Source organism: Rutidosis leptorrhynchoides, chromosome 10 (assembly GCF_046630445.1).
Source record: "Rutidosis leptorrhynchoides isolate AG116_Rl617_1_P2 chromosome 10, CSIRO_AGI_Rlap_v1, whole genome shotgun sequence".
NCBI classification, from domain to species: Eukaryota; Viridiplantae; Streptophyta; class Magnoliopsida; order Asterales; family Asteraceae; genus Rutidosis; species Rutidosis leptorrhynchoides.
In genome coordinates, this window is record NC_092342.1 from 15950988 (window position 1) to 15976423 (window position 25436).

Sequence of the window (25436 nt, forward strand, 5' to 3'; positions counted from 1 at the left end):
CACGGACAGAATTTCGACTTACACCCTTACAACATTCGCTAACATACCCTTATTATTAGAATTATAATTAAAATTAAAATATAAATTATAAATATAAATATATTTACGTATGAAGAGGAAGAGAAAAAAGATATGAAATTTGATCAGAATTCGGTTGGCTTTATAGCCAGAGTTGAAAATTGGGGCTCCGCGACTCGCGGCAAAATGCCCTTAAAACTCCGCGAGTCGCGGAGATATATTTACAGCTCACACCCTTGGAGTTTCTTGCTGCCGACGGTTTTAATAATATATATATAATATATATATAATTAATATAATTAATTATATATTATATTATATTTATATACATAGTTAACTTGTAAACTTTAGTCGGTTGCGTCGAGCGTTAAGAGTTGACTCTGGTCCCGGTTCCGGATTTTCGAACGTCCTCGCGTACAATTTAATATCTTGTACTTTGCGTTTTGAATCTTGTACTTTTGTAATTTCGAGACGTTTCTTATCAATAATTGGAACCTTTTTGATTGTCTTTTGTTCTTTTGAGCTTTTTGGTCGTTTGCGTCTTCAAATCTTCGAATCTGTCTTTTGTCTTCACCTTTTATTATTTAAACGAATATCACTTGTAAATAGAACAATTGCAACTAAAAGCTTGTCTTTCTTGAGGAATAATGCTATGAAATATATGTTCGTTTTTAGCATTATCAGTTATTAAATGACGAGTTGCAGGTGTGGCAGTTATTATTGAAGAAGAAGGTTGTTGGTGGTCTTGGTTATGGTCATGATCTTGGGTTTTTGATTGGTTTGATGACCGAAGTAAACAAGCATCATAATGATCAAATTAATGGTCTAAGGTGGTAAATAATGGTTTTAGTCATTCGATCATTCAATGGGAAGGAAGTCAAAACAGTAGTAGTAATCGATAGTGTTTTCACGAAGAAGGAATTAAGAAACCATTGTGGGTTCGTGTAGTCGAGATAGAATAGAGCATGAATATGGGTTACAATTTGGGTTGGTCATGCTTCAACACGAAATGTATGGCAATAGTTTATAATCGATAAATAATGGTTGGCCGGTGGGTGTTTATATTTGCATCAGTTTATCAAGGAAACATAAGTAAGTAGTGGTGGTTCACGATGGTTGAAAATTTAAGGTGGTGATTATGGTGATGCGAGAAAGAAACAAGGAAGTGGATATTGGTGGTGTTGTTCAAGTGGGTTTCAATAGACATAAGTGAGTCGAAACAGAAACAAGGTGACAACCGTATATAGTAGTAGCTTGTGATGGTCTCTCGGGTTGGTTTTGATTTTGTAGGTGAGAGGTGATGAAGGTTGTCTTGGTGGGCTATGACTTCGGTGATAGATGTGAACGAGATAGAGAACATGTTATTTGTATCAACATTGATAATGGTTAATGGTTGGTTTAATGATTTCATAAAAAAAAATGTCAAAAAGAGATAGATGAGAAAGAGGTGGCGAGATTAATGTGTTTGTAAACTTCCTACTGCATATCTCTCGTTTGTGGTTCAACTTAATATAAAAGTAGGAGATGAGTAATAGAGAAGAAGGAAACTAGTGCCTGTGTGTTCCTCTATGTATCATTCATGCATATCTATCTAAGTATAGGCATAGCATATAATATAGATAATAGATAATAGATAATAGATTAGTTTAAGTGGAACAAATATGTCCACAGTAATATCTCCTAAATTCAAATAAATGTCAAAAGTGATACAATAATATCATAGATATAATATAGTTAACTTACATATTTGTTAAACGTGTAGGAATCAAACAAGAATCAAACAAGCACAGTAAACTAATTTATCAATTAAGCACAGTATTAAATAGTATTCTCAATAGTTAAGCAGCCTGTAATCTAAATTCTTATGCCGACAGTTTTCACGGACTATGTATCGTGCTCCGTTGTCAATCAGTGGCGGATAAAAAAAAGTCTTTCAGAAAAATCCCAAATTTTTAAATTAAATTCCTTTATTTATTTCAGTTATTATGGTATAAAATTCGATAATTAACTATTAAATAAAGATTAACTCACGGTCCATGCTCGATCTCAGATAAAATATAAAAAGTGTTAAAATTTATTATTTAGTTTCTAAATATATTTTTCTTTTAGTAGGCCTATGATTCATATTACTCATTTTCGGATCTCCATTTATTTTAAAATAATATAAGTCTGAATTTAACTTACTTAATATTAATCGGATCATCAAATAAGTATTACAATCAATTAATATTATTTTTAATATACTTTATTTATATAAAGAGATATATTTTAAATAATAATTATTATAATATCCTATTTTTATTTTATTAATTTTTAATAACAACAACATATAATACATCAAATTATATTTCGAATTATTATTTATATATACATACACACATATCTATTTATAATTATTTGTTCGTGAATCGTCGAGAGCAGTCGAAGGTAAATTGAATATATGAAACAGTTCAAAGTTTTCGAGACTCTACATTACAGACTTTGCTTATTATGTCGGAATCATATAAAGATTAAAGTTTAAATTTGATCGGAAATTTCCGGGTCATCACAACTTGTTTAGCAATCCGGCAAACAAACAACGTATGATCCAAAGACTTGATAGCGAGAGGACATGAAGGGCAACAAATTTGTTGAATCTCTAAACCTTTTTTTGACAAGTTTAAACTCGTTGGAAGTTTGTCAAGGGCCACCCTCCACATAAAAACGTTAACTTTGTGAGGTAACGCTGACAACCATTTAGTCACCATTTGATTCGACGGAAGCGTATGAGCATCGAACACTCTTCTACATGAACTGACTTTGTAGATTCCATCAGAGTTAAGAGTACAAACCCACGTATCATCTTGGTCAACCAACTTTGTGAGATCATAGATAACATATTTTCAAAATCAGCAACATGTCTACTAGATTGCAATTGACGAACTCAATTTCATTGCCAAACTTCATTGACTAACCTGTCTCCAATATGTATAAATAGAAAACACTACGAAATGACATGATTATAAATAGAAACTACACACAGACAGAGACAAAATGATTAAAAGTTGAATGGTTAGAAATTTACATTCTTCACGGAATTATGAACGACAATAACATGTTTAGCAATAGATTGGAATGAATTCTATGAATAAAGTAAAATTATTTATTTAACTTTGTAAATAAACAAATAAACAAATAAATAAATAAATGAATAAATTTTATTATTAAAATAATTAATTACTACGTAATTGATAATACACGATAAAAACACACACTAATACTGACATCATGTGTGTTTGGACGAAAGTAGCTGGAGCTGGAGCTTATAGCTGGAGCTGGAGCTTATGAGCAGGAGCTTATTTTTGAAGCTGGTAGCTGAAGCTTATTATTTTTTATAAATGTTTGGTAAACTAGCTGGAGCTTATTTTTCAGTTATAAGCTCTACTTTTTTCATAAGCTACTACAAGTGTAGCTTATTTTTTCAGAGTTTATGATTTTCATAAACTCTACTTTTTTTATCTACCAAACGAAGCTTATGACTTGGAGCTTATTAAAATCATAAGCTCAAGCTCTCGTAAACTTCCATAAGCTCCAATAAGCTACGCGCCAGTTTAACACAAATATTAACGCCTACCACCTATATATATTTAAATGAAGATAATCATTTAACACAAAATCTTTTCAAAAAATGGGAAGCAACAATTACAACCCAAACACCGTCCAACCACCACCGCAATACGCCCCGTATCGTCTAATCGAAACCCTAACCGACCACCAATCCGCCATCTCCTGCGTCAAATTCTCCAACAACGGCAAACTCCTCGCTTCCGCATCCTTAGACAAAACCCTAATCTTATACGACACCGAAACCCTAAACCTAATTTCCCGTCTCACCGGCCACACCGAAGGTATCTCCGATCTCGCGTGGTCTTCCGATTCTCACTACATTTGCTCCGCTTCCGATGACAAAACCCTACGCATATGGGACGCCCTTGCCAACGAATGTGTTAAAACCCTAAGAGGTCATACAGGGTTTGTGTTTTGTGTTAATTTCAGTGTGCATTCTAATTTGATTGTTTCGGGCTCGTTCGATGAGACAATTAGGGTTTGGGATGTGAAAACAGGGAAAAGTAGCCTTGTGATTAGGGCGCATTCGATGCCGGTTACTTCGGTTCATTTTAACAGAGATGGATCGTTGATTGTTTCCGGTAGTCATGATGGAAGTTGTAAGATTTGGGATACGGCTACCGGAGCGTGTTTGAAAACATTAATTGATGATAAGGTGCCGGCTGTTTCGTTTACGAAGTTTTCGCCTAATGGGAAGTTTATACTTGTTGGTACACTTGATGACAATCTGGTTAGTTTCTTTGCTTGTTTGTTGTGATTTTTATTAATTTGCGCTGAAGTTTGTGTTATTGATTATTTGATTAAACCCAAGTCGCAATACATTCGAGTTGTAGTTTTGTCAATTCATTTTAAGTTAGGCTACGATAGATGAGTTCAGTTCTGTTTAACAAAGTGTAAAGTGTAATTTGGGATTTAGCGTTTATGGATTCATGTAGCGTACGTAATGTGGCGTACAGTGGTTAACTATTTTATACATCAGTTTGAACATTGCCTTCCTCATATTGTCCTTAGGGCAGGGTACTTGTTAACGTTGCCAGTTATCAACGTTTCCTTCGTGTCATGTGTCATATTCAGTTGTCGATATGGTTTGAATTTATGTCTGGCAAACCAAACCCGAAACTTAAAAATTGGGTCCATTGGGTCAGAATGTTAGGGTCCAGTGGGGTCTAAATTTATATAAGATAATGAATCTAGTGGGTCCAAAATTGAACTAATAGTATCACAAGAGAAAAGGGACGGGTCCAATGGGTCCTATGTTTGGGTCGAGGATCCATAAGTCCATAACACAAATCTTTTACTCTGTAATAAGAAGTTAAAAATCAAATCTCCATCGCTTTTCGCTAGTCGCTGCTCGAGCTGAACTCAATCCCCAAATTACGATACCATGGATCATCTGGATTTCTGGAACTAAATCTCTATTGTTTTTCGCTAGTCTTCTTCTTCAATCCTTCTAATTAAATTCTTCTTCAATTCTTCTAATTAAATTCTTCATGTAATACTGAATTAAAATTTCGCCTTTTATTTATAAGATATAAGTCTGAATTGAAGTAGAAGATAACGTAATTTGGATTTTCATCACAATTTGAAGTTTGATAATTAATTGTTTATAAATAAACGACCGATTTATCATCACAATGGGTTAAGTGTAGCTTATGCTGAGAGTTAGAGACACTCAACATATTCTTTAGAGTTATTGGCTACTGTTTTATAGCAAAAATCGATATACTAATTTATAGACGTGATGTTGTTGGTAGTTGTGGTTTATGTGTATGTATAATTTTTTATTGTGTAAAAAATACAAGGCTTGTGTTAATTGTTACAGATATACTCTAACTTTCAGATTCTGTTTTGTTATGGTTTATGGGAATGTATAATTTTTTAGTGTGTAATAATTTACGAACTGTTATCGTTATGGTCTGGTCCAAGGAGCTTCTTCCCGTGAAGCATGGGTGTATACAAACATAAGTAGACAAATTACAGATCTATTATTAAAGAAAATTTAAAAAAAAAAAGGTCTCGACCCGACCCAACCCAGAAAATAAAGGGTCTCGACCCATCCCGACCTGCTTTTGACCCAACCCGTTTGACCCGTTCAAAATTTCTGACCCATTTAGACCCGGATTCATATAAACCCAAACCCGTTTCGACCCGACCCAAACCCGACCCAACCCGACCCAATTGCCAGGTATTGAATGATCACAATTCACATGCAACAGTACTTTGCGTATATTGGGAAAGATGAATGGTATATAACATTTTGTTTGCAGTCTACAGTATTTATGGGGATGTATTTAACATTTATATTCAAAAATAAAGTTTTTTTTTTTAGGAATTGACATACTTTATTTCTACATGTCATCATTTTCGTCTTTAAAGATTGAAATATTAGAACCAGGACCAGTTTTTGCCTAACAAATGTGGAAGTACTATACTTTTTCGTCAAATTCTATCAATACCTGGATATATCATGGACTTCGTAAATTTATCTCCTATCGTCTGTTTTTCTAATACTGAATTGTTCAAGTGTACAATCCTGCCTAAGACGGTGTATGGGGATGTAAGATGCAGACCAGAATGACCTTTCGCAGCCGCATATGTATGTATATGAATATATAAATCTACCTGAATCACCCTACTCTCCTATTTGAAACTTACCCTAAAAACACGATTATAGATCTAAAACACCTACCTAAAACACCTTACTCGAAATATTAAACTATATAATGATCATATGTGATTGTTAGCATTATATGACTATAGATAAGTATATTTTAGTATATCTATCTACCTTAAACCCCATATTAATCCTAATCCTACCTATAGTCCCATTCCATCCTAAAACTACTTAAAAAGCACCCTTGTACAAAAATATTAATCCACCTAAAACACCCTGCCCGTTGTTCAAGTGTGATAATAAAATCCAACAGAACACAGTTGACACCAGTAGCAAGTAAAATTCGAGTAAGATGTGTAAGCCTTACTAACATTTGGTTTGTTTATTATTGTGAATGTAGAAGCTATGGAATTATTCAACTGGGAAATTTTTGAAGATATATACGGGCCATGTAAACAAAACTTATTGCATACAGCCCACGTTCTCGGTTACAAATGGAAAATATATTGTCAGTGGTTCAGAAGATCATTGTGTCTACATATGGGATTTACAAGGGAAGAACTTGCTCCAGAAACTAGAAGGGCATACTGATACAGTTATTTCTGTTAACTGCCACCCGACTGAGAACATGATTGCTTCTGCTGGGCTTATGAATGATCGAACGATCAGAATATGGGTTCAACCTAACTAAGCAATGATGATATTATTAGCTGTTGTTGAATTGTAAGTACTGCAACTTATGTTTATTTCTATCTAGAAATCTGTTACTGAGAACCATGATCATGGGTCACACATTTGCAAAACTCTATCTTAAACTTTTCGATTTTAACAGTCAGTGCACACGATCTGGACTGCACACTGGCCCAAGTCAAAATATAAATGTGGAATTTAATGTAATTTAGTAGTTATTTCTTGTGTGTGAACAATGATTTTGGAACATAATAAATATAAAAAGTATGGTGGATATTTTATGACAGGTGAGTACTTATCGTTCCATTATATTCAAAGGCCTGAATTCATCTTTTTTACAGTTGATAAACACTAGTAGTAAATAGTAAATTTGAACAGCACAATCTCCTTTTGCTTTAGATTTGATTTGATATGATATGAGGATCTACTACTTTAAAAGAAATATGCCTCAATCCACCAAATAATGCCACAAAATGATCAACATTTGTGCCTCTCCCATACATACATGATACATCCACCGACTCTAATGGGAGGATGTTATCTACATGTCTTGTTGCTACTTTTTTGATTAAAAGATAATGGAAATATCCTTTACATACTATTTTTGTAACATTGTGTGGGTACATTTTTTGTCTTACTATTCATATCAGACTACCATTGTGCGGATGCATTTCATCTGATACACATCTAATTTGCAATTCATAGTTATTGCTTTTGAATAATGATCATGGGACTCTTTTAAAGTTTTCAAATTACAGCTTCAAACAATACATTAGAGATATGAACATTTATCGTCTCTGGATCAAAATAGGCCTTGTAGTATAATGTTCTTGTGACAGTTACGAACATGTCTTTTAAATCACGATCAAGATCATAAGGCGAGTCACTCAACACAAGTTGTACCAATTCTTGCATTTTGGAGTCTATCACCGCTTTTCTAGTCTCATCGTTGCAACATGTGGTGCCGTTATCCTAACATTTTAAATAGATTTGTTATACATTGTAAGAATTAATAATGAGCACACACATATGTAATCTTGTGTTTACCTTAGAATAATGGAACTGAGATATGTCCTGACAGATGTTGTTAGCAACGGTTGAAAGGCGTTGGTATTGAGGGTGAAGTGTGAGTTCCTTGGATTCCATTTTGCCTGTGATCATGTTTATCGTTTGTACTACTAATTCCACAGTAGTGTCGACACCTTCTTGCCATTTTGTCAACCACATCTCCCACTATTCGATCGAGAAGATGAAAGATAGAGAGATAATCGTTAAGTGTGTTAATTAGTGACGAAATATAGTTCGTTTTTGAAAAAAACAAGAATCATTAGATATGTCGTTCTTACAGCGTGATGGAGCTCCGGACGGATGTCTCTTCTATGAGCCATTAGCGTGTCCAATGCAAGCTCGTGTAAGGTACTCTTGAGAGCAGTCATCACCCCGTGAGGTTGTTTTACGGTTCTGTTTAACGAAACAAAATTGACAGTTAGTACTAGGGGAAACATCACACGAAGCCTATGTTTCCTTTGTAAAACCAATAGTTGTACACGAAACCTAAGAGGAACATAGCAGCCTAGTAATCAAGTCTGACGAATTTCAGATGCTCAATGATATTTTTACCACGAATTTTGATAGATACGTCGTAATGTACAACTATTGATGCACGTGGTACAATTATATAATGCATAATGTTGGTAGCTAGATTTGTCAAACTTTATGGTGGAAATATCATTGGTCGCTTCAAAATAAGAAACGTACTTCGAATGACGAGGGGAAGGATATGCATGTCTGAATTCCTCAACAAAATCTCTTCTATCGTCTTTAGTGAGTTGCAGTAAACTAAAAAACGCTAAGATTGTGTCAATCATTGTAGCGGTTTTAGCCCACGCAACTCGCTCCTTGGACTTTTCTGGCTCGAAAATGCTCGCTGCAGCAAGGTAGTATGAGACCAAAAGGCTCGTGCAAATATTCGTACCAAATTGTTCGATATTCAAATCCAAATACCATCTGCATTCAGAACAAATTCATTAGGTTCTATTTGATAGTTTATATTAACACCTTACTATAAATTAATAAATTATCAAAAAAGAAATAGTTAGCAAACTAACTGCTGCATAGATTTCCATTCTAGCTGATGCATGGCTTGACAGTTATTGTAGTCCAATTTAGCCATTTCAAGATAGGTATTATTGCTCACCTTACCCATCCTGCAAATTTATCAAACTATTCATATTTACATATATTATACATTAATACATATTAAGATAATTAAAACAAGATCATGAAACAATTAAAAAGTCGTTACGCGATAAAACAACTTCTTTATATTACAGTATGGGTACAAACGGGTCCAATTCATACATACATCTACACATACTGGTGTTCAATCTTCATGCGACTGATAATCCTTCGTTATTTGATTAGCACCAAAATTGAACAATTATATAATGTTTAATTATGACAATATATACATTTTTAAATATTATCAGGACAATTACATTCTCAAAACTTAAAAGATAACCATGCACTCCATTCAGGGAACAGAACAAAAGTATACAGGAAACTTTACTGAAAAGAATTCAAGTATAGCATGTGAAAGGAACATGACAAGACAAAACAAAAGAAAAACTGATAATAATCATTTGCCATTCGCAAAACAGTATCGAGTTGTCCCTCCATCTATGACGTTATGGGATAAACAATACGTATATTTTTCAAGAAAAAATTTGTGTTAGGCGTTTGAGTTGACTTTCTAAAAAAGACTTTACATGGTTAGTTTGTTTGACTATTGTATTATCAGCTAATTTCGTGTGCAGAAAACATAAACTACCATGTTCTAGCTTGAAGTATTTGTATCTATACATCAATTTTTCTTTGTTTACATTAATTTGTAACAATACCTGTATAATGTTTTCCCGATCCAAACGTCATCCTCGCCACCATATTGCTCCAAGTAACATCTTGTTTCGAGTCGAGGCAAGCTCGTGTACCATGGCACATCTAGCGCGTATCCAACCTATCCTTAGTTATTCAAATATGTCAACAGTCGATTTCATAAAAGATAAACGTCGCAAGTTTTTAAGTGATGAAATTGCAAATAATCTTTTTTTTTTACTTGTAATACTAGTGAGTACCCAGATGCGTCTCCAGGACATACACAAAGTATTCAACAAAACAGGGCCCAAACAATTTATCAAATCATTTAAATCGCGAAAATTCGTTTATCAAATAAATTAATTCACCAAAATTCGTTTATCAAAGAAATTAGTAGAATTAATTTTTTTTTTATTTTTTTTTTATGTATTGAAAAGTTTAACGTTATAAGGGCCCTTTTTTTATGTCTTCAACATGGCGCGCTCTTATAAAAATTAGACGGCCCTGTGTGTACCTCGCCAGGCAAGTCCTTAGCGATGATCCATTTATCAAGAAGTTCGTTTGTCGACTGTTTCTCCTTTAAATAAGCGAAAGTATATTTCTTGGCATCGTCCAAAATTGTCTCCCCGGGAAAAAGCATTTGTGATGCTCTATACAAATTGAACATTCCAGTGACTGCTTGTGTTGATTGCCCGGCAATGCACACAAATTTACCATCTTTTTCGAATTGACGAAACACATCTATCACACAAAAAGTTATTATGCTTTAATTTTATCGCTAAATGCATTGCCATAACTCATAATGAAAGCTGAAAACCAACCCGGAGAAATATCATATCCATGCATTCTTAAAACCCTAAATCCCATCGCGGTATCATCAATATCTTGTACATTAGAGTTTCTTGCCCAACAGATCCCGTTGCTTGTCCAATACCTAAGATTCGTTGGTAAACGATTTATTATGATCAATTTCTTCAACAGTTTCTATTGGTTAATGATTTGTATAACTAAAAGGCCATTTACCTAGGCCTAGCTAGAGTTATCATGGTGCTCCTTTACCATGAGGTCGCGGGTTTAATTCTTATGATGAACGGATGTATATACTAAGTGTTCAATATTCGATTTCAAAGTGTTTTGAAAATCAAAAAACGAATGAAAATCGAATAAAATAAACTGAATTTGAAATCAATTTCGGTTCGATTTAGAAGTCTGAATTCGATTTTTGGTTTCAATTTTTTTTACTCAGTTAGCCGAAAAATGGATTTAAATAATAATATACTCGTATTATTAATACATATAGGGTTATTTTGGTTATAGTTATAATATGATAATTTTGGTTAAAACAACAAAATCTAATTCAAAATCAAGTTTTTTTTTTGGTTATTTTGGTTAAAATTATAATCATATTTTTTTTTAACGGCGATCGATATCGAATTCTCTCAATTGTCACCCACACATGCGTTAGGAGGAAACTCAATTCGCGACGATATTGACAGTACCATCGAATGTTGGGAAACCAATAAATCGAGATAATCGAAAACCGAACCAAAAATTCAGATTCCGTTTCAGTTTTTGTTTTTGCTATTAAAGATTTTAAAAACCAATAAATCGAGATACTCGAAAACCGAACCGATGAACACCCTTAGCGTACACATTCATTATAGGTTAGGTGCTAAGGGTGTGTGAGTATTTTCCATCAATAAAAGGCTATTCCGTATAATCATATACAATCTTCATAGTAAAATTGTTATATATACCTGTGGATATACGCAACACAATTCTTGATCTCGGAGTCGAAATAACGAGAAATTCCAAGTCGTTGAATCCGATCAACTACCCAAATATGTTCGAAAAGATCGACGGGGTAAACATTCGGAACTAAAACATGCATGATCATGAAAAGGAGTTAGATAGAACTCCAATTATAGTTAAAGACAATGCTTTAAAATAAAAGGTACCATAACATACCTCCACCATTGAATTTGGTAACAGTATTAGTAAGATATTGAAGACACTTTTCATCTTTTGTTTGCATAAGTGCAAAAGCAGTAGATGATGGAGAAAACAGAAATGATCCATCTTTGCACTGCAACTTTAAAAGCTTTTCCCAATTCAAATCTGCCATTCCTTCCAAGCTATGAAGTAAAGTAGTTGGCACCTCATGCATTATGTTCTTTGGTATCCTTCTCATCACAAAAAGACAAAAATTTGTCCCATAGTTTAATTACTTGTATATGTAATCTTACATAAATAAATATAAATATGACTTAATTAAATTAGGTCACAAAATTGTCATATAATTACTTGTATATGTAATTTTACATAAATACGAGTTAAATTTGCTCATTCAAAACACGAACGACTAGATCGAATTTCCACAATTGTTTTACAATTGAGAAATGATATGCTAACACAATATTCTATTTTTGACATAAGATTAATAAAATGTTTTGAAATTAATGTGTTTGAAATTGGCGTATTGATCAATAAGTCTAACCGAGAGCTCGACCGACTAATGGTTTGTTTCAACCGGATGAACCAGGTTGAATCGGCTACCGGTTTGTTTCTATCGGCTGAACCAAGTTGAATCGGAACATTGGACCAGAAAAATCCATTCTAGTGTACTATTTCTAACTCGGTCAAGTTCAAACTTGCGTCGAGCTCGAATTGCAAGATAAAACCTCCACTTGTTTTTACACCCTAGAATTCACATTCATGAATCATGACGTACAATATTAATTTAGTGTACAAAATTAATTTTCCTATCAATTCTAATTAATATTATTATGTGCAAATATTCATTTATCAATTCTAATTATTATGTGCAAATATTCATTTTTTGCACCCCATGTTATACCAAAATATGACGTATTTCAACACATTTATAAGCAAGAAATATTGCTATTACTCCGTATATTTTAAAATTAAAATGGATATATTAAATATGACAAATTCATTATAGGCGTGCATTATTTTTAATCTACAAGTACATAATGCACAATTGTGATAAATTTATCAAATGTCCCGCTAACAAAATAATAGTTATTTTACGATACATGTTTCAAATCAATTATATAGTTATATATAAAGAATATAATTAACGCTGGTTATAAAGTGCTTACTTTGTAAGTTTCAACATTCGTCTCGCATAGATTTCTTTCAAGGCCGGAGTGTCCTCTGGGACTTCGATATCTAACTTCCTTGCAATCTCAGTGAGTGAAGGGAACGCTACCTCAAAACCAATCGGCATATGTTCAGCATTCTCATCTTCAAGTTTGCTTATGTTTTCTTTAAGAAATTTCAATCCTGTATATATCCACATATTGTAGGACTCCAATTGTTAAAGAATTTATTATAGCGTATTGAAAAACATAAAACTTGTCGATAAAAATGTAGTATAAATTTAAATGCAATAACGACTACCTTTTTGGCATTTCCTTGGATGAACATTCCAAGAAGTTAGCGCAATAACACACCCTAATGTATTAATGATCCTATCATGAGCCGAAAATAACAAATGGTCTCCCCAAGACCCGTCTGATAGTTGATTCTTCACAATCCACTCCAAACTTGATGGAAACTGAGGATGACCATTACCATCTTGCACGAGTGCCACCCAAGCTGTGTCATAAGCTGATGCACTTATATCTCCATCGTCCATCGAACCTATTATCGTTTTGATAATCTCCACAAACCCCTTAATTTCGTCGCTATACAAAATCTTTTTTTGACAAGCAACATATATAGTAAATTACGGAATATTATAATTATCATACATGTTATAATTAGTATATGAAAATTTTAAGTACAAAAATATAAATATAGTACGGAGTACCTTATTTGTGTCCTCATTATCCTCTTCATTTTCCTCGTGCCAGTTAATAAACGGCAACCCGTTTTCTTGAAGGAGATGGAGGTCCTCTTCACCAAATGGCACAAGAATACACTAGCGTTATTTTACGATCACACAACGCGTAATTAAACAAACATGATTATACTAAAATCAACTATTTTCATTCAAGAAACACGACTTTAATTATTAACTAATGGGCATCTAACAATTAATCATCATCATTTAATTACTCTGTTATGTTATGTTATTTTTTGGGATTTGATGAATACCTTCTGTTCGAGGTCTTGATAAAGCTTTGCACTGGAATTTTATATTTTTAAGAACAACATTTCCTGTAAAACCAATAACAATAACAATAACAATAACAATAACAATAACAATAATTAATCATTTAAACATTATATATCAATAATACGGAGTATATGATACGAGTATGTAATTAATAAATTATTCATGAATACATTCATTTTCATTTCAAAAATAAAATAAATACTGAGAAGCCACAATAACTAGTATTGGAGTATATATATTATAATGCAACACATGGAATAAAGTTATTATTATCATGATCATCATATCATATTTACTCATTCAAGTTAACAATGGAATCCAACGCAATGCGCACAGAAAATAAAAATATACAACACAGATAAACATTCGATCTTTACTTAGATAGTTTTGAAAATTTTGTCCATTTGTACTTGTCTTTACGACACTATAAATTTTTTTACCTCACATATATATATTTCCAAATATATCATTCAAGTATAAATCAATAATAAGTTAACAAATATGAGTCAGACAATAAGACAAAATTTCCGGTTGCATACAACTTTAACTTTTATACATTGTAGTATCATAGACAAGTTTGATAATGAATCAAACAATTATCAAAAAATAATATTTCATATACATTATGGGCATTTAAAGACATTGTTAGATCGTTTTGATTAATCAAAAGGTCGCCAGTTTAGGTACTAGCTAATTAATCGAGTAACGGTAAGCGTCAATTTATTGACGACTTAACTGTTGCTTAGAGTCTAAATTGAACTTCATACAGGTTCAAAATTCATGTAAATTTGAACCTACTATTTTTATGGCGCCTCACCTTTTTTTTCCAATCTACTTATTTGAGTTTTGTTGTTATTGTTGCTGCTTCTGGTGCTAATTGAACATATATGTATACTGACTATGTATGTGGTTTTAACATAAAATTGAGGACATGCAAAAGAGATATAGAGATGTAAAACAATGTGTGAGAAAGAGAAAAAAAAAATACTCCGTACCTGGAGAGGGAAGAAAGAGACGAGGAAGGCGGTGAGAAGTAGCAGACGGCGAAGATCGGAGGTGGAATGCGGTGGCCGGAGAGAAGATCCTTGTCATCATGCTATAGATTAAAAGGGAGTTTAGACTTATCCTCCAAGCTTTTGCATAAAGTAAGTGTCAAAAACAGCAATTTATAAGATGTCTAACTATTACTCTATTGGATTGGATGGACTTCAATTCACATGTATATATTATAATATTAATATTAATATTAATATTAATATTTATTTATATTTATATTTATATATTTATATTATTAGATATTATATTATTATATTATATATTTACTATATAACAGATGAATATTATTTATTAAATATTACATTGATTGTACTTCACTGTGGTGGAAGGGGGAGAAAGAAGCCAGAAAGGAGTTCCCAAGAGATGCTCAAAACTGAGGGCATGGGATCATTGTTGCTACCTTATACATGAGCTTATAAAGTTATAATATTCAAATAAGAATATTGTTTTTTTTTAAATAGAATACTGTAACTTAAATATGAAGATTTTATTCAATTTATTATTTGTTTCTTCTACTTTGGGAAACTTAAAAAGTCGTTATGTCAAAACCTAATCAATAAACCTACAAAATCCTTCAATGTATCAATTCAACTATGTGCTTAATTCAACCTACAAAATCCTTTAAATTTATCAAATCAACTATGTGTTCGATTCACGCTTCAGCTTTATGTCAAGGTCAATATCAAACTTAAAAAAAAAAAAAAAAAAAAAAAAAATATTATATTTGTTTCCATTACTAGTGGTTTTAATCCATTATGCATATCAATAAAATAGTTCAGGAATTCAAAGAAGAATGTTAGATATATAAAAGGTGGGTTCAATATAACTAGTAAACTACCTTATGTTTAGAGTTACAAGTTGAAACTTATATTTAAAATAATTAAAACTTACCTTTTGTAAGCGTCTAACAAAAATTAGATAAAGCTTAAATACATTAATATTGATTCACATAAAATAAAATGACAAACAAACACATGATAGATCGTTATATAAGCATCCAACTTATTGATAAAGGATACTTCAATTAATTTTTTTTCTAAATTTTATTTTCTTAACAATTTTAGAAGCTTGAGTTTAGGGATCAAGTGAATATACACGAATCGGGTGATTACTGATTAATGTCATCCATAGATGCAAATTAATGAATGTCTTTTGCTATTTCTTCATTTTTTTTTCAAATAAAAATATATTAAATAAATAATGGATCAAAAGAGGAAATATGCGTAACGCTTAATGACATAAAGTCTACAACCAGTGAACCAAATTAGCAAATTGCGTGACGTTCTGTGACATAATAGCCTACATCAAACCACGGAATTATTAAATTTCAATATTTATTTTAATTTTAATATAATAATATAAATAAGATTGACATTTGTTTCCCTTTGATTAAAAGATGAAAAACTTGACATTTGTTTCCGTTTGATTAAAGACAAAATTCAATTCCTCGTTTTTTCCTTTTTTTTTTTTTTTTTTGCATCTCTCGTCCCTAATGTATCACAATTTTACACCCCTTGTCCTTTTTTTTACTCCTCGTCCTTTTTCTTTCTGTCAATTCTACATCATTCGTCCCTAAAAAGGACGAGGGATCTAGAATTGTGATACATTAGGGATGAGGGATGCACACAAAAAAAAAGGACGAGGTGTCAAATTTGATGTAAAGTTCAGGGGAATGAAATTTTGTCTTGATTAAAAGATGAAAAACTTTATATTTATTTATTAATAAATTAATGAATTTTTCTAACGATAGCATTTAAGATTCTCGTTAGTACACATAAAATATGTATACAATCAGGTAACTACCATTACAAAGTTAATAACCAATGTTATATCTAACTGTTTAATGCGTGTTATCGACAACTAATTAAGTAGTTTTCGCCTAAAAAAACTTCAAAGTATAATGAGAGCGTAAACGAATCTACATGACTGATGCTACGGACAAATTTCTTTTGCACTTAATAAAGATTAATAATTGTCCCCATATGACTAAGTTTCGAATTATATACTTTGTAAGATATTTCTTTTATCTCATTTTAAGTGTTTACACTACTATTATAGGACATCTCATTTTAAATGTTCAATTTATATTTCAACAACTCGGAAGAAATTATAATGCATAAAATATATATTTCATTGGTCGATAATAAAGTAAACTATGTGAAAGAAGTAAAAGGATACTTATAATTGAACGGTTTGGTATTTATTATTATTAAAAAATTGTGGTTCTTTTTTGATTTTTGTTAGGATTTAGATAGTGAGATTGAAATGATATGAGGGTAGATAGGAAGATAATTTTGACAAAATGTGTCCTTGAAATTATTATAAAATAAAATAAATTCAATAGATTATGTCATATAATAATATGTTTACAAGAATATCAACCAAACTAAAAATATCTTATCTCTCTCAAAAAAACACTATGCCTTTCCCCTGTATTTTTTAATTCATACGAGTCTAGGGGTCTCAAGCGTTCTTACCGGTGATTATTGAACTAGTGAGAATGGTTTGTTGTAGTCGGTATAATCATTGCCACTTGCTTTAAGGTTTAGTTGGGTTTTATTTTCTAGTTAAACGTGTCTTCCCTACGTTAGTAAGTTCGTTTGGTTAAGATTTATTGTTGTTCCGTCCTTTGCGGTTGTTTACTGGCTAAGACGAGTTCTTGTTACTTTTGTATCAATTTTACTTGTTGATGTTACTATCCATTTAACTTTATTAAGATTTTTGGGAAAAAATTATGTTTACAATATCATGATAATTTATCAATTCACTTGATAATTATTTTATATAAAAGGAAATCAATCATTATGGATCTTTTCTAAAAAGATCGAATTTCACTATTTCAGATGACTTTATAACTTAAATTGAACCATTGATTGGAATAATTACGTGATATGTATTTCTCTTATTTTAACCATTGATTGCAATTGCAATATCAATTATCCTCTTGAGATTCAAACCATTAATTTGATAGTTAATTTTTTTTTTTTTAAACTTTTTGTAAATAAATAATTACTAAGTAACTTGTTACAACCCATCAATATTTGGCCCAATATACCCAAATCAAGGAAGATTCAAGAACTCCATGAAAGTTTTCTAGAATTTTTTCATTAATTCTTCCATGAAATGGTGTGAAAGATTCATGGAAATATCTATATCCATGTATATACTTGAAGTTTCTAGTCCTTAGATCATAGCCATTGATTTAGAGTAATCTTAGTCATCCGTTTTGTGATAGAAGTAATATAAATAGAGTAATCTCTCTTGTAAAACTTTCTTAATCAATATAAGTATTTTCTTCAATTCTCACTTGTTCTCTACTTTGTTCTTTTTTGGTTACTTGAATCATTATAAGGTCCGAGCGAGACTGACATAGCAGAGACTAAGTGTCGCACGTGAACTTATCGTGATAAGTCTGTAACAAACTGCTTATGTTTATTAATTTAGCTATTATTTCAAGCATTATCTCCACCTCTCAAAGAAAGCCATAACTATGTCATAAATAATTTGAAAGTGTTTTTTTATGGCTAATAGAGTCAACGAAAAGCGTCAATTTATTGACGACTTACTGACACTTAGAGCCTAAATTGAATGTGCGGAATTTATAACCGATGGAAATTTAATCCTTTCATGGCGTCTCATTTTTTATATATATATATTTTTCCTACTTATTGTTCGGAATTCCATTCGGAAGCAATCTCTTTATCCGTCGAAGAGAGAGAGAGAGCGAGGATTATCTCTACTTCTTGGAGTGTATCACTCTGGGTGGAGACATGATTTCTCTTTATTCAAAGATAGATGAATGATTGTCTACATCTCACCTCTCATATACACCACACATGTGGTATTGGATTTTGTTGTAGTCTATCTCCTCTTTCTTTTTTTTTTTTCTTTTTTTTTTACCTATACATGCCGTTTTAAAATGGATTGATGATGTATTTGTCCCCGGAGCACCCCCGGTCCCCGGACCACCCCTAGACTCCCCGGACCACCACTAGACCACCGAACCACCCTCAAACTACCGCACCACCACCGCCGAACCATCACCGGGCCAACGAACCATCATCGGACCATCACAACCACCGGACCACCCTCACCAAGATTGTGATCATTTACACAGCCCATCAACAATTTTATACTTGCATTTTTCATAATCAAGCTAAACAAAGTTCTCATAGAAAGAAGAAAGTATTTGGGTATTCTTTCATTTCAACACATTACCCAAATGTACACATCATTTACTATTCAATGCAAAAAAAAAAAAAAATTACAAGTAATAAATCGCTTCAAAAGGTTAACGAACCGTCAACTTAAATTCATCATTGAGGTACCTCGCGCATATGAAATCTAACCGCACATTGTCGTCATACGGTAAGCAGCTCCTGAAATCAAATGAAAAGTAACATTACAGACATTAAATGACGTGTGAAGAGCGATAAGCACAAGATGTGAGTAAAAGTGTTTAAAATACCTTCTCCTTTTGTTTGAAGATGGATTCAATCTTTTTCATGTACTCATCCGTTACTTTCTGCAAAAAAAATGGATAAATAGATAAGTAAAAGAGCGGAAGTCAATGTGCACTAAAAGTTCGAAACTTTATTTGAGCGTGTGATTCGAAATATGTTAGACTCACTATAATACCTGCAAATCAGCCGATAAATCCTTTACATTGTCTTCCGAGAGTTTTTTCTCCTGTAAAACATAACAGTGATTTTTGAAATGTAAAATAAAAGAAATATCATCACTACTGAGATTTAAGTTTAAAGTTTAAACCTTTTCAAGTTTATCATATGATTTAATGGCATCCCTTCTTATGTTTCTGATTGCTACCTGCATAATAAAATGAAGAAAATGCAATAAAAAAATATTTAGAACATAAATGAGATGTGCAAATTGTCGAATAAACGTACCTTCCCTTCCTCTGCCTGCTTAGCAACAGCTTTTGACAACTCCTGAAATTGAAACCATAATTATACTACAAAGGTATGACAATTGATTAAGGGCATTGGAGGAGGCAATCTCGACCCATTATATGTTGTGTTCATCTCAAAAAGGTTGAATGGGTCAAATAAAAATCTTAGCTAAAATGGAACAAGTTAAATGGGTCAAAAAAGTTGAAAGCAGCCCAAAGTCTATTTATTAGATTATAACCGCCTAAATCATTCTATTAAAAGTATTAAAATGTAATCAAAACATAGTTTTGGTGATTTAAATTTAAAAAATTGTATATTTATAAAAGAAAATGCACAAAAGGTGTTTGTGAGCCAACCCGACCTACTCTGTTTCATGTCAATAATAATTGACTTTCAACTCAAACTCATTTTTCCCCAACACCCAACCCGCCCATCTTACCACCTCTAACGGATATTACAATGACAACACCTTTCTCCTTTCTGATGTTAGTTGAGGAAGAGATAACCGTATCACTTCACCATCGTTACTCGGGGTCATACCAAGATCAGAGCTAACTATTGCTTTCTCAATAGCCTTCAAGCTGAAAATATAGCATGCATAGTAATATAACACTGACCCAATGGTAAAACAATCAATCTGCTTCTATAAATCAAAGCTTGTAACTTTTACCCCTGAAAATGCAACAAACTTGAGGTGACAATTTCAACCCATTAACTTATACAAGGTTCGACTTGGGTACATGGATCTCATCTAAATTGTTGAATGCTTCGCTACTTTGGCGATTTTGAAGTCATAGGATCAATTAGTGAGTGACACACCAAAATTTATTCAAAAGTAAGTGTTTTCAGTCAGCTACTCGTTGTCATCTGAATCATAAAAAAATCATGCCTTGACCCGTTACCCACCTTACCCAACCTACCTATTTTGCCATTTCAACTTAAAATGCTATAAGTTCCAAACTTTCAATATCACTATATAATCCAACTGATATTGGAAGCTAAAGAAAACAAGAGTGTACCTAGATTTGTCATAAGGTTGTACTAAAAGAGAGCTTGAATCGGGAGTGCTGATTTGTGCAATGGTCTTCAAATTGACTGGTGAACCGTAGTACTCCACCTACAAAGGAAAAAAAACGCTACGATCATAAGATAGAATACACGCATAACTAACGAGATACGTAAACAACAAAACGACACCCAACTCTAACCTCGATTTTATCAAGCATTGCGGGATTTGATCGACCCGTCCTTATTGAATTAAAACTTGACAACATGCTATCGACAGCCTTCTCCATCCTTTCTTTCTAATGCATACAAATAATATGAAACCGTGTGTTCAAAAAATAAATATCGAAATTGCAAAGTTAAAAGTATTACATAGATGTCATTAGCCAACTTACAACGTTCTTTTCAATTAGAAACTTTTCAGCCTCGATTTCTTCTAGGGTGGCACACTTAATGGTTGCGTTTCTGAAACCATACATAACACCACAACATATTCATGTTATTATCATTGATGTCCACATACATAAAACATCATTGAGGTCCACAAACATAAAACTCGGAATGAAAAATATGAAATTTCATTCTAACTTCTAAATTCGGAGCAACAAAAGGACTATAATGATTATATTATTGGGCATGTCAGTTTTAAGGAGAATATTTCAACATGAATTTTATCATCTGATTATTGTGACATGACGAATCAAAATTACAACAACATTATCAGTTAATTTTCGTTAGGGATGATCACACTACTAACTTTACATTTATCTCAATACCAACCTTACTTATGACTATACTCCTTTTCCACTTGAAAATTCTTATTTATTTCAACATAAATAGACTAAAAATTATACTTGCAACAGGTGTTTGAATGTACATTTTTTATGTGATTGAATTCAAAACATGATAATTCTATAATCAGTTTATAAGCAGACTTTCTTAAAACTACACTTTATTGTTATCTTATCATTTTGACCCTGTCACAAAATCTTAATCTTAATCAAGAATCACTATGAATAAAGCTTTATGGATACAACAACAACAACAACAACAACAACAACAACAAAACTCAATCCCGCATATGCGATGTATGGGAGATGTAGACAATCTTTCCCCTATCCTAGAATAAAGACAAGTCATTTCTCCACCCGAAATGAAACACTCCCAAGAGTAGAGAAAGTCATCCCTCTAAATTCTATGGATAGAGAGATTGCTTCCAAAAGAACCTCCTGCTTATAAGTAGAAAAAATTTTGAAAAATAAAAATATAATATAAAAAATAAAAAATGAGACGCCATGAAAATGGTAGAATCAAATTTTCATGGGTTTTAAATCCTGGCTGGAATTCAATTTAGGCTCTAAGCGACATTCAAGTCGCCAATAAATCGACACTTGAAAATCAATGTTTAAATTACACATCCTTTATCAATTATTAACAAAGATAACAATTAACACATATAAAGCTAGCAGCATATACATTAAAGCAAAACACTCTAAACTAAGGTACTTAGGCTCTCTCAGTCTCTCAGATATACGTATTTCATTTCATTTTAAAATTTAGAATGAAATATAAATATTAATATTAATGATTATTTGTTTAAAAAAAACTTACCTTTTGTTGGGCAACCCTTTAACAACAACGGCATTCTTTGCTTTCAGCCTCACATAACTTACAGAAGAACTCCAAGACACAAAATTACCTGATACAAATATTAAAATTCATAAAACAACGAGGTTTATAAACCCTAAACGAATATATATTTGAAAGAATGAGAATTAAAATTGAGACCTTGAAGTGTTTTTGTAGGGTTTATGCACTTGATGCTAATTTGGGGTTTTCGGTAAATAGATGTTGTAACGGGTGATAACGATGACATCGCCATAATTTTATCTGAAAATGGAGCTTGAAAAGGGAACAGGGGAAATGGGTTTAGGGATTATATAGTGTTGAGTTTCACAGTAAAATTGAAAGAGCGAAAATGGTCGGGGATGGATAAGAGAGCTTTTTGTTATAATTCAGTAGGCTTATAACTACCTTTAGTGGTTTGATTCTTGATGTTATAATTCAGTAGGCTTATAACTACCTTTAGTGGTTTGATTCTTGATGTTATAATTCAGTAGGCTTATAACTACCTTTAGTGATTTGATTCTTGATTTAGAATACTAATAATGAAGTGTAAGAACAAAGATGATAATGGAGAGAAAGAAAGAAACACTTTGTAAGTGTGAGAATTGGTGCAAGTTTAATGCTTGCATTCATGAGTATTTATAGCCTAAAATCTCAATATAAAAATACATACTTTGTGTACCAAAATTGACTATATGTATACACCAAAATTGACTATCCATATCTATATTATTATTATTATTATTATAACACTCCCCCTTGGATAGCAATTTTATTTTATTGAAGATCAACTATAAATTACTGCCTCGTTAAAAACCTTGCTAAAGAAAACCCAGTGGGAAAAAACTTTAGCTAAGGGAAAAAGAGTGCAGCATGGAGTTGACTCCCCCTCAAGTAGACATCGCTTCAGCTGTTACATCTTTTGAACATGTCTCATGCCAATGTTATGAACGTGTATTCTGAAAATAGCAGTTGGAAGTGCTTTCGTGAAAAGATCAGCAGAGTTTTTGCTAGATTGCACATATCTCATTTCAATCTGGTTGTCCTTAATGAGATTTTGAGTGTATGAGAAGAATCTAGGTGGTATGTGTTTTGTTCGGTCACTTTTGATATACCCTTCTTTCATCTGTGCTATGCAAGCTGCATTATCTTCATAGATAGTTGTTGGACTTTTATCGCGTTCTAGTCCACAAGAATCAGTAATGAGTTGTGTCATTGATCTCAACCAAAAACATTCTCGAGTAGCTTCATGTAATGCAATCACTTCGGCATGATTTGACGATGTAGCAACAAGTGTTTGTTTTTGAGAACGCCATGATATTGCAGTACCTCCATTTAGGAATACATATCCAGTTTGAGATTTAGCTTTATGTGGATCAGATAAATAACCTGCATCTGCATAACCAACCAAATCTTGTTTTGATTCGTTAGAATAAAATAATCCTAAATCAGTAGTTCCTCGAAGGTATCGAAATATGTGTTTGATCCCATTCCAGTGTCTTTTGGTAGGAGCAGAGCTGAACCTTGCCAACAAATTAACTGCAAAAGAAATGTCAGGTCTTGTACAATTTGTAAGATACATAAGAGCTCCAATTGCACTAAGATATGGTACTTCTGGTCCAAGAATGTCTTCTTGATCTTCACATGGACGAAATGGATCAGCTTCAACATTGAGTGATCTAACAACCATAGGAGTACTTAATGGTTTTGCCTTGTCCATATTGAAACGTTTCAAAATCTTTTCAGTATATGTTGTTTGATGTACAAGTAAACCATTAGGCATATGCTCAATTTGTAAACCAAGGCAATACTTGGTTTTTCCGAGATCTTTCATTTCAAATTCTTTCTTTAGAAGTTGAATGGCTTCATGGATCTCTTTATTTGTACCTATGATGTTAAGATCATCAACATAAACAGCTATGATCACATATCCGGATGTTGTTTTCTTAATGAAAACACAAGGGCAAGTAAGATTATTTGTATACCCTTTGCTTATCAAGTAATCACTCAATCGGTTATACCACATACGTCCCGATTGTTTTAACCCATATAAAGATCTTTGTAATTTAATCGAATACATTTCTTTGGGTTTTGCATTTGATGCTTCTGGTACCTTAAATCCTTCAGGTATCTTCATATATATATCACTATCAAGTGATCCATATAGATAAGCAGTCACAACATCCATGAGATGCATTTCTAAATTTTTAGAAACTGCCAGACTGATTAAGTACCTAAAAGTAATTGCATCCATAACAGGAGAATAAGTTTCTTCATAATCAATTCCCGGTCTTTGAGAAAAACCTTGAGCTACAAGTCTAGCTTTATACCTTGTAACTTCATTTTTCTCATTTCTTTTTCGGACAAAAATCCATCTGTATCCTACAGGTTTAACATCTTTAGGAGTGAGAATGATGGATCCGAAAACTTTTCTTTTATTGAGTGATTCTAATTCAGCTCGTATTGCTTCTTTCCATTGAGCCCAATCATGTCTATTTTGACATTCAACCATAGATGTTGGTTCTGGATCATCATCATTATTCATGATGTCATATGCAACATTAAATGAAAATTTCTCATCAAGATTTTTCATTTCATTTCGGTTCCATAATATTTTTGAATATGCATAATTGATTGCAATTTCTGTATTGACATCATCAATCTCCTCTGCAGTAGGAGTACTGATTTGTGGTTCTTCTTGAACACTTTCTTTTACTTCATTATCAGCTGATTTTCTTTTTCGAGGATTTTTATCCTTTGAACCGATTGGTCTTCCACGTTTCTGACGTGGCAAAGATTCATGAGTGACGTTATTGCCAGCTTTTGGAATTTCAATTCGAGCTGGAGTATTTACTGCTGGTATATATGATTTTGTCACCGTTTTTGTATCTGT

The 25436-nt window shown here is 32.5% G+C and overlaps 3 protein-coding genes across 3 annotated transcripts; 1 reads left to right on the forward strand and 2 right to left on the reverse strand.

The window, feature by feature from the left end:
* The first annotated feature begins 3685 nt into the window (after positions 1-3685).
* Positions 3686-7207, forward strand: LOC139872454 (COMPASS-like H3K4 histone methylase component WDR5B). The gene is made up of 2 exons (XM_071860330.1): positions 3686-4354; positions 6639-7207. The coding sequence occupies exons 1-2, from the start codon at positions 3686-3688 to the stop codon at positions 6927-6929; spliced, it is 960 nt and encodes a 319-aa protein (XP_071716431.1). The 3' UTR covers positions 6930-7207.
* Positions 7208-7455: 248 nt separating this feature from the next.
* Positions 7456-15041, reverse strand: LOC139872156 (ent-copalyl diphosphate synthase 1-like). Its single transcript, XM_071859979.1, has 15 exons — positions 14942-15041; positions 13925-13987; positions 13638-13723; positions 13226-13523; positions 12925-13108; positions 11771-11985; positions 11560-11680; positions 10624-10736; positions 10317-10543; positions 9829-9944; positions 9037-9135; positions 8687-8935; positions 8275-8389; positions 7976-8161; positions 7456-7900 (listed from the first exon to the last, which is right to left on the reverse strand). The coding sequence occupies exons 1-15, from the start codon at positions 15039-15041 to the stop codon at positions 7676-7678; spliced, it is 2397 nt and encodes a 798-aa protein (XP_071716080.1). The 3' UTR covers positions 7456-7675.
* Positions 15042-19174: 4133 nt separating this feature from the next.
* Positions 19175-22911, reverse strand: LOC139872551 (ribosome-recycling factor, chloroplastic-like). Its single transcript, XM_071860446.1, has 11 exons — positions 22706-22911; positions 22529-22616; positions 21313-21382; positions 21121-21216; positions 20932-21029; positions 20382-20493; positions 19910-19951; positions 19773-19829; positions 19641-19691; positions 19471-19527; positions 19175-19381 (listed from the first exon to the last, which is right to left on the reverse strand). The coding sequence occupies exons 1-11, from the start codon at positions 22797-22799 to the stop codon at positions 19364-19366; spliced, it is 783 nt and encodes a 260-aa protein (XP_071716547.1). The 5' UTR covers positions 22800-22911; the 3' UTR covers positions 19175-19363.
* Positions 22912-25436: the final 2525 nt, after the last annotated feature.

What these genes read in the sequence shown, in the direction of transcription:
- LOC139872454 (XM_071860330.1), top strand. Translation starts at nt 3,686, where the DNA reads ATGGGAAGCAACAATTACAACCCAAACACCGTCCAACCACCACCGCAA. An exon ending in GTACACTTGATGACAATCTG is followed by an intron (nt 4,355 to 6,638) that starts GTTAGTTTCTTT and finishes TTGTGAATGTAG; the next exon opens with AAGCTATGGAATTATTCAAC.
- LOC139872156 (XM_071859979.1), bottom strand. Translation starts at nt 15,041, where the DNA reads ATGATGACAAGGATCTTCTCTCCGGCCACCGCATTCCACCTCCGATCT. An exon ending in CTAAGGACTTGCCTGGCGAG is followed by an intron (nt 9,945 to 10,316) that starts GTACACACAGGG and finishes AACTAAGGATAG; the next exon opens with GTTGGATACGCGCTAGATGT. An exon ending in GAATGGAAATCTATGCAGCA is followed by an intron (nt 8,936 to 9,036) that starts GTTAGTTTGCTA and finishes TTCTGAATGCAG; the next exon opens with ATGGTATTTGGATTTGAATA.
- LOC139872551 (XM_071860446.1), bottom strand. Translation starts at nt 22,799, where the DNA reads ATGGCGATGTCATCGTTATCACCCGTTACAACATCTATTTACCGAAAA. An exon ending in AAAGGGTTGCCCAACAAAAG is followed by an intron (nt 21,383 to 22,528) that starts GTAAGTTTTTTT and finishes GTATGGTTTCAG; the next exon opens with AAACGCAACCATTAAGTGTG. An exon ending in CAACCTTATGACAAATCTAG is followed by an intron (nt 20,494 to 20,931) that starts GTACACTCTTGT and finishes CTATATTTTCAG; the next exon opens with CTTGAAGGCTATTGAGAAAG.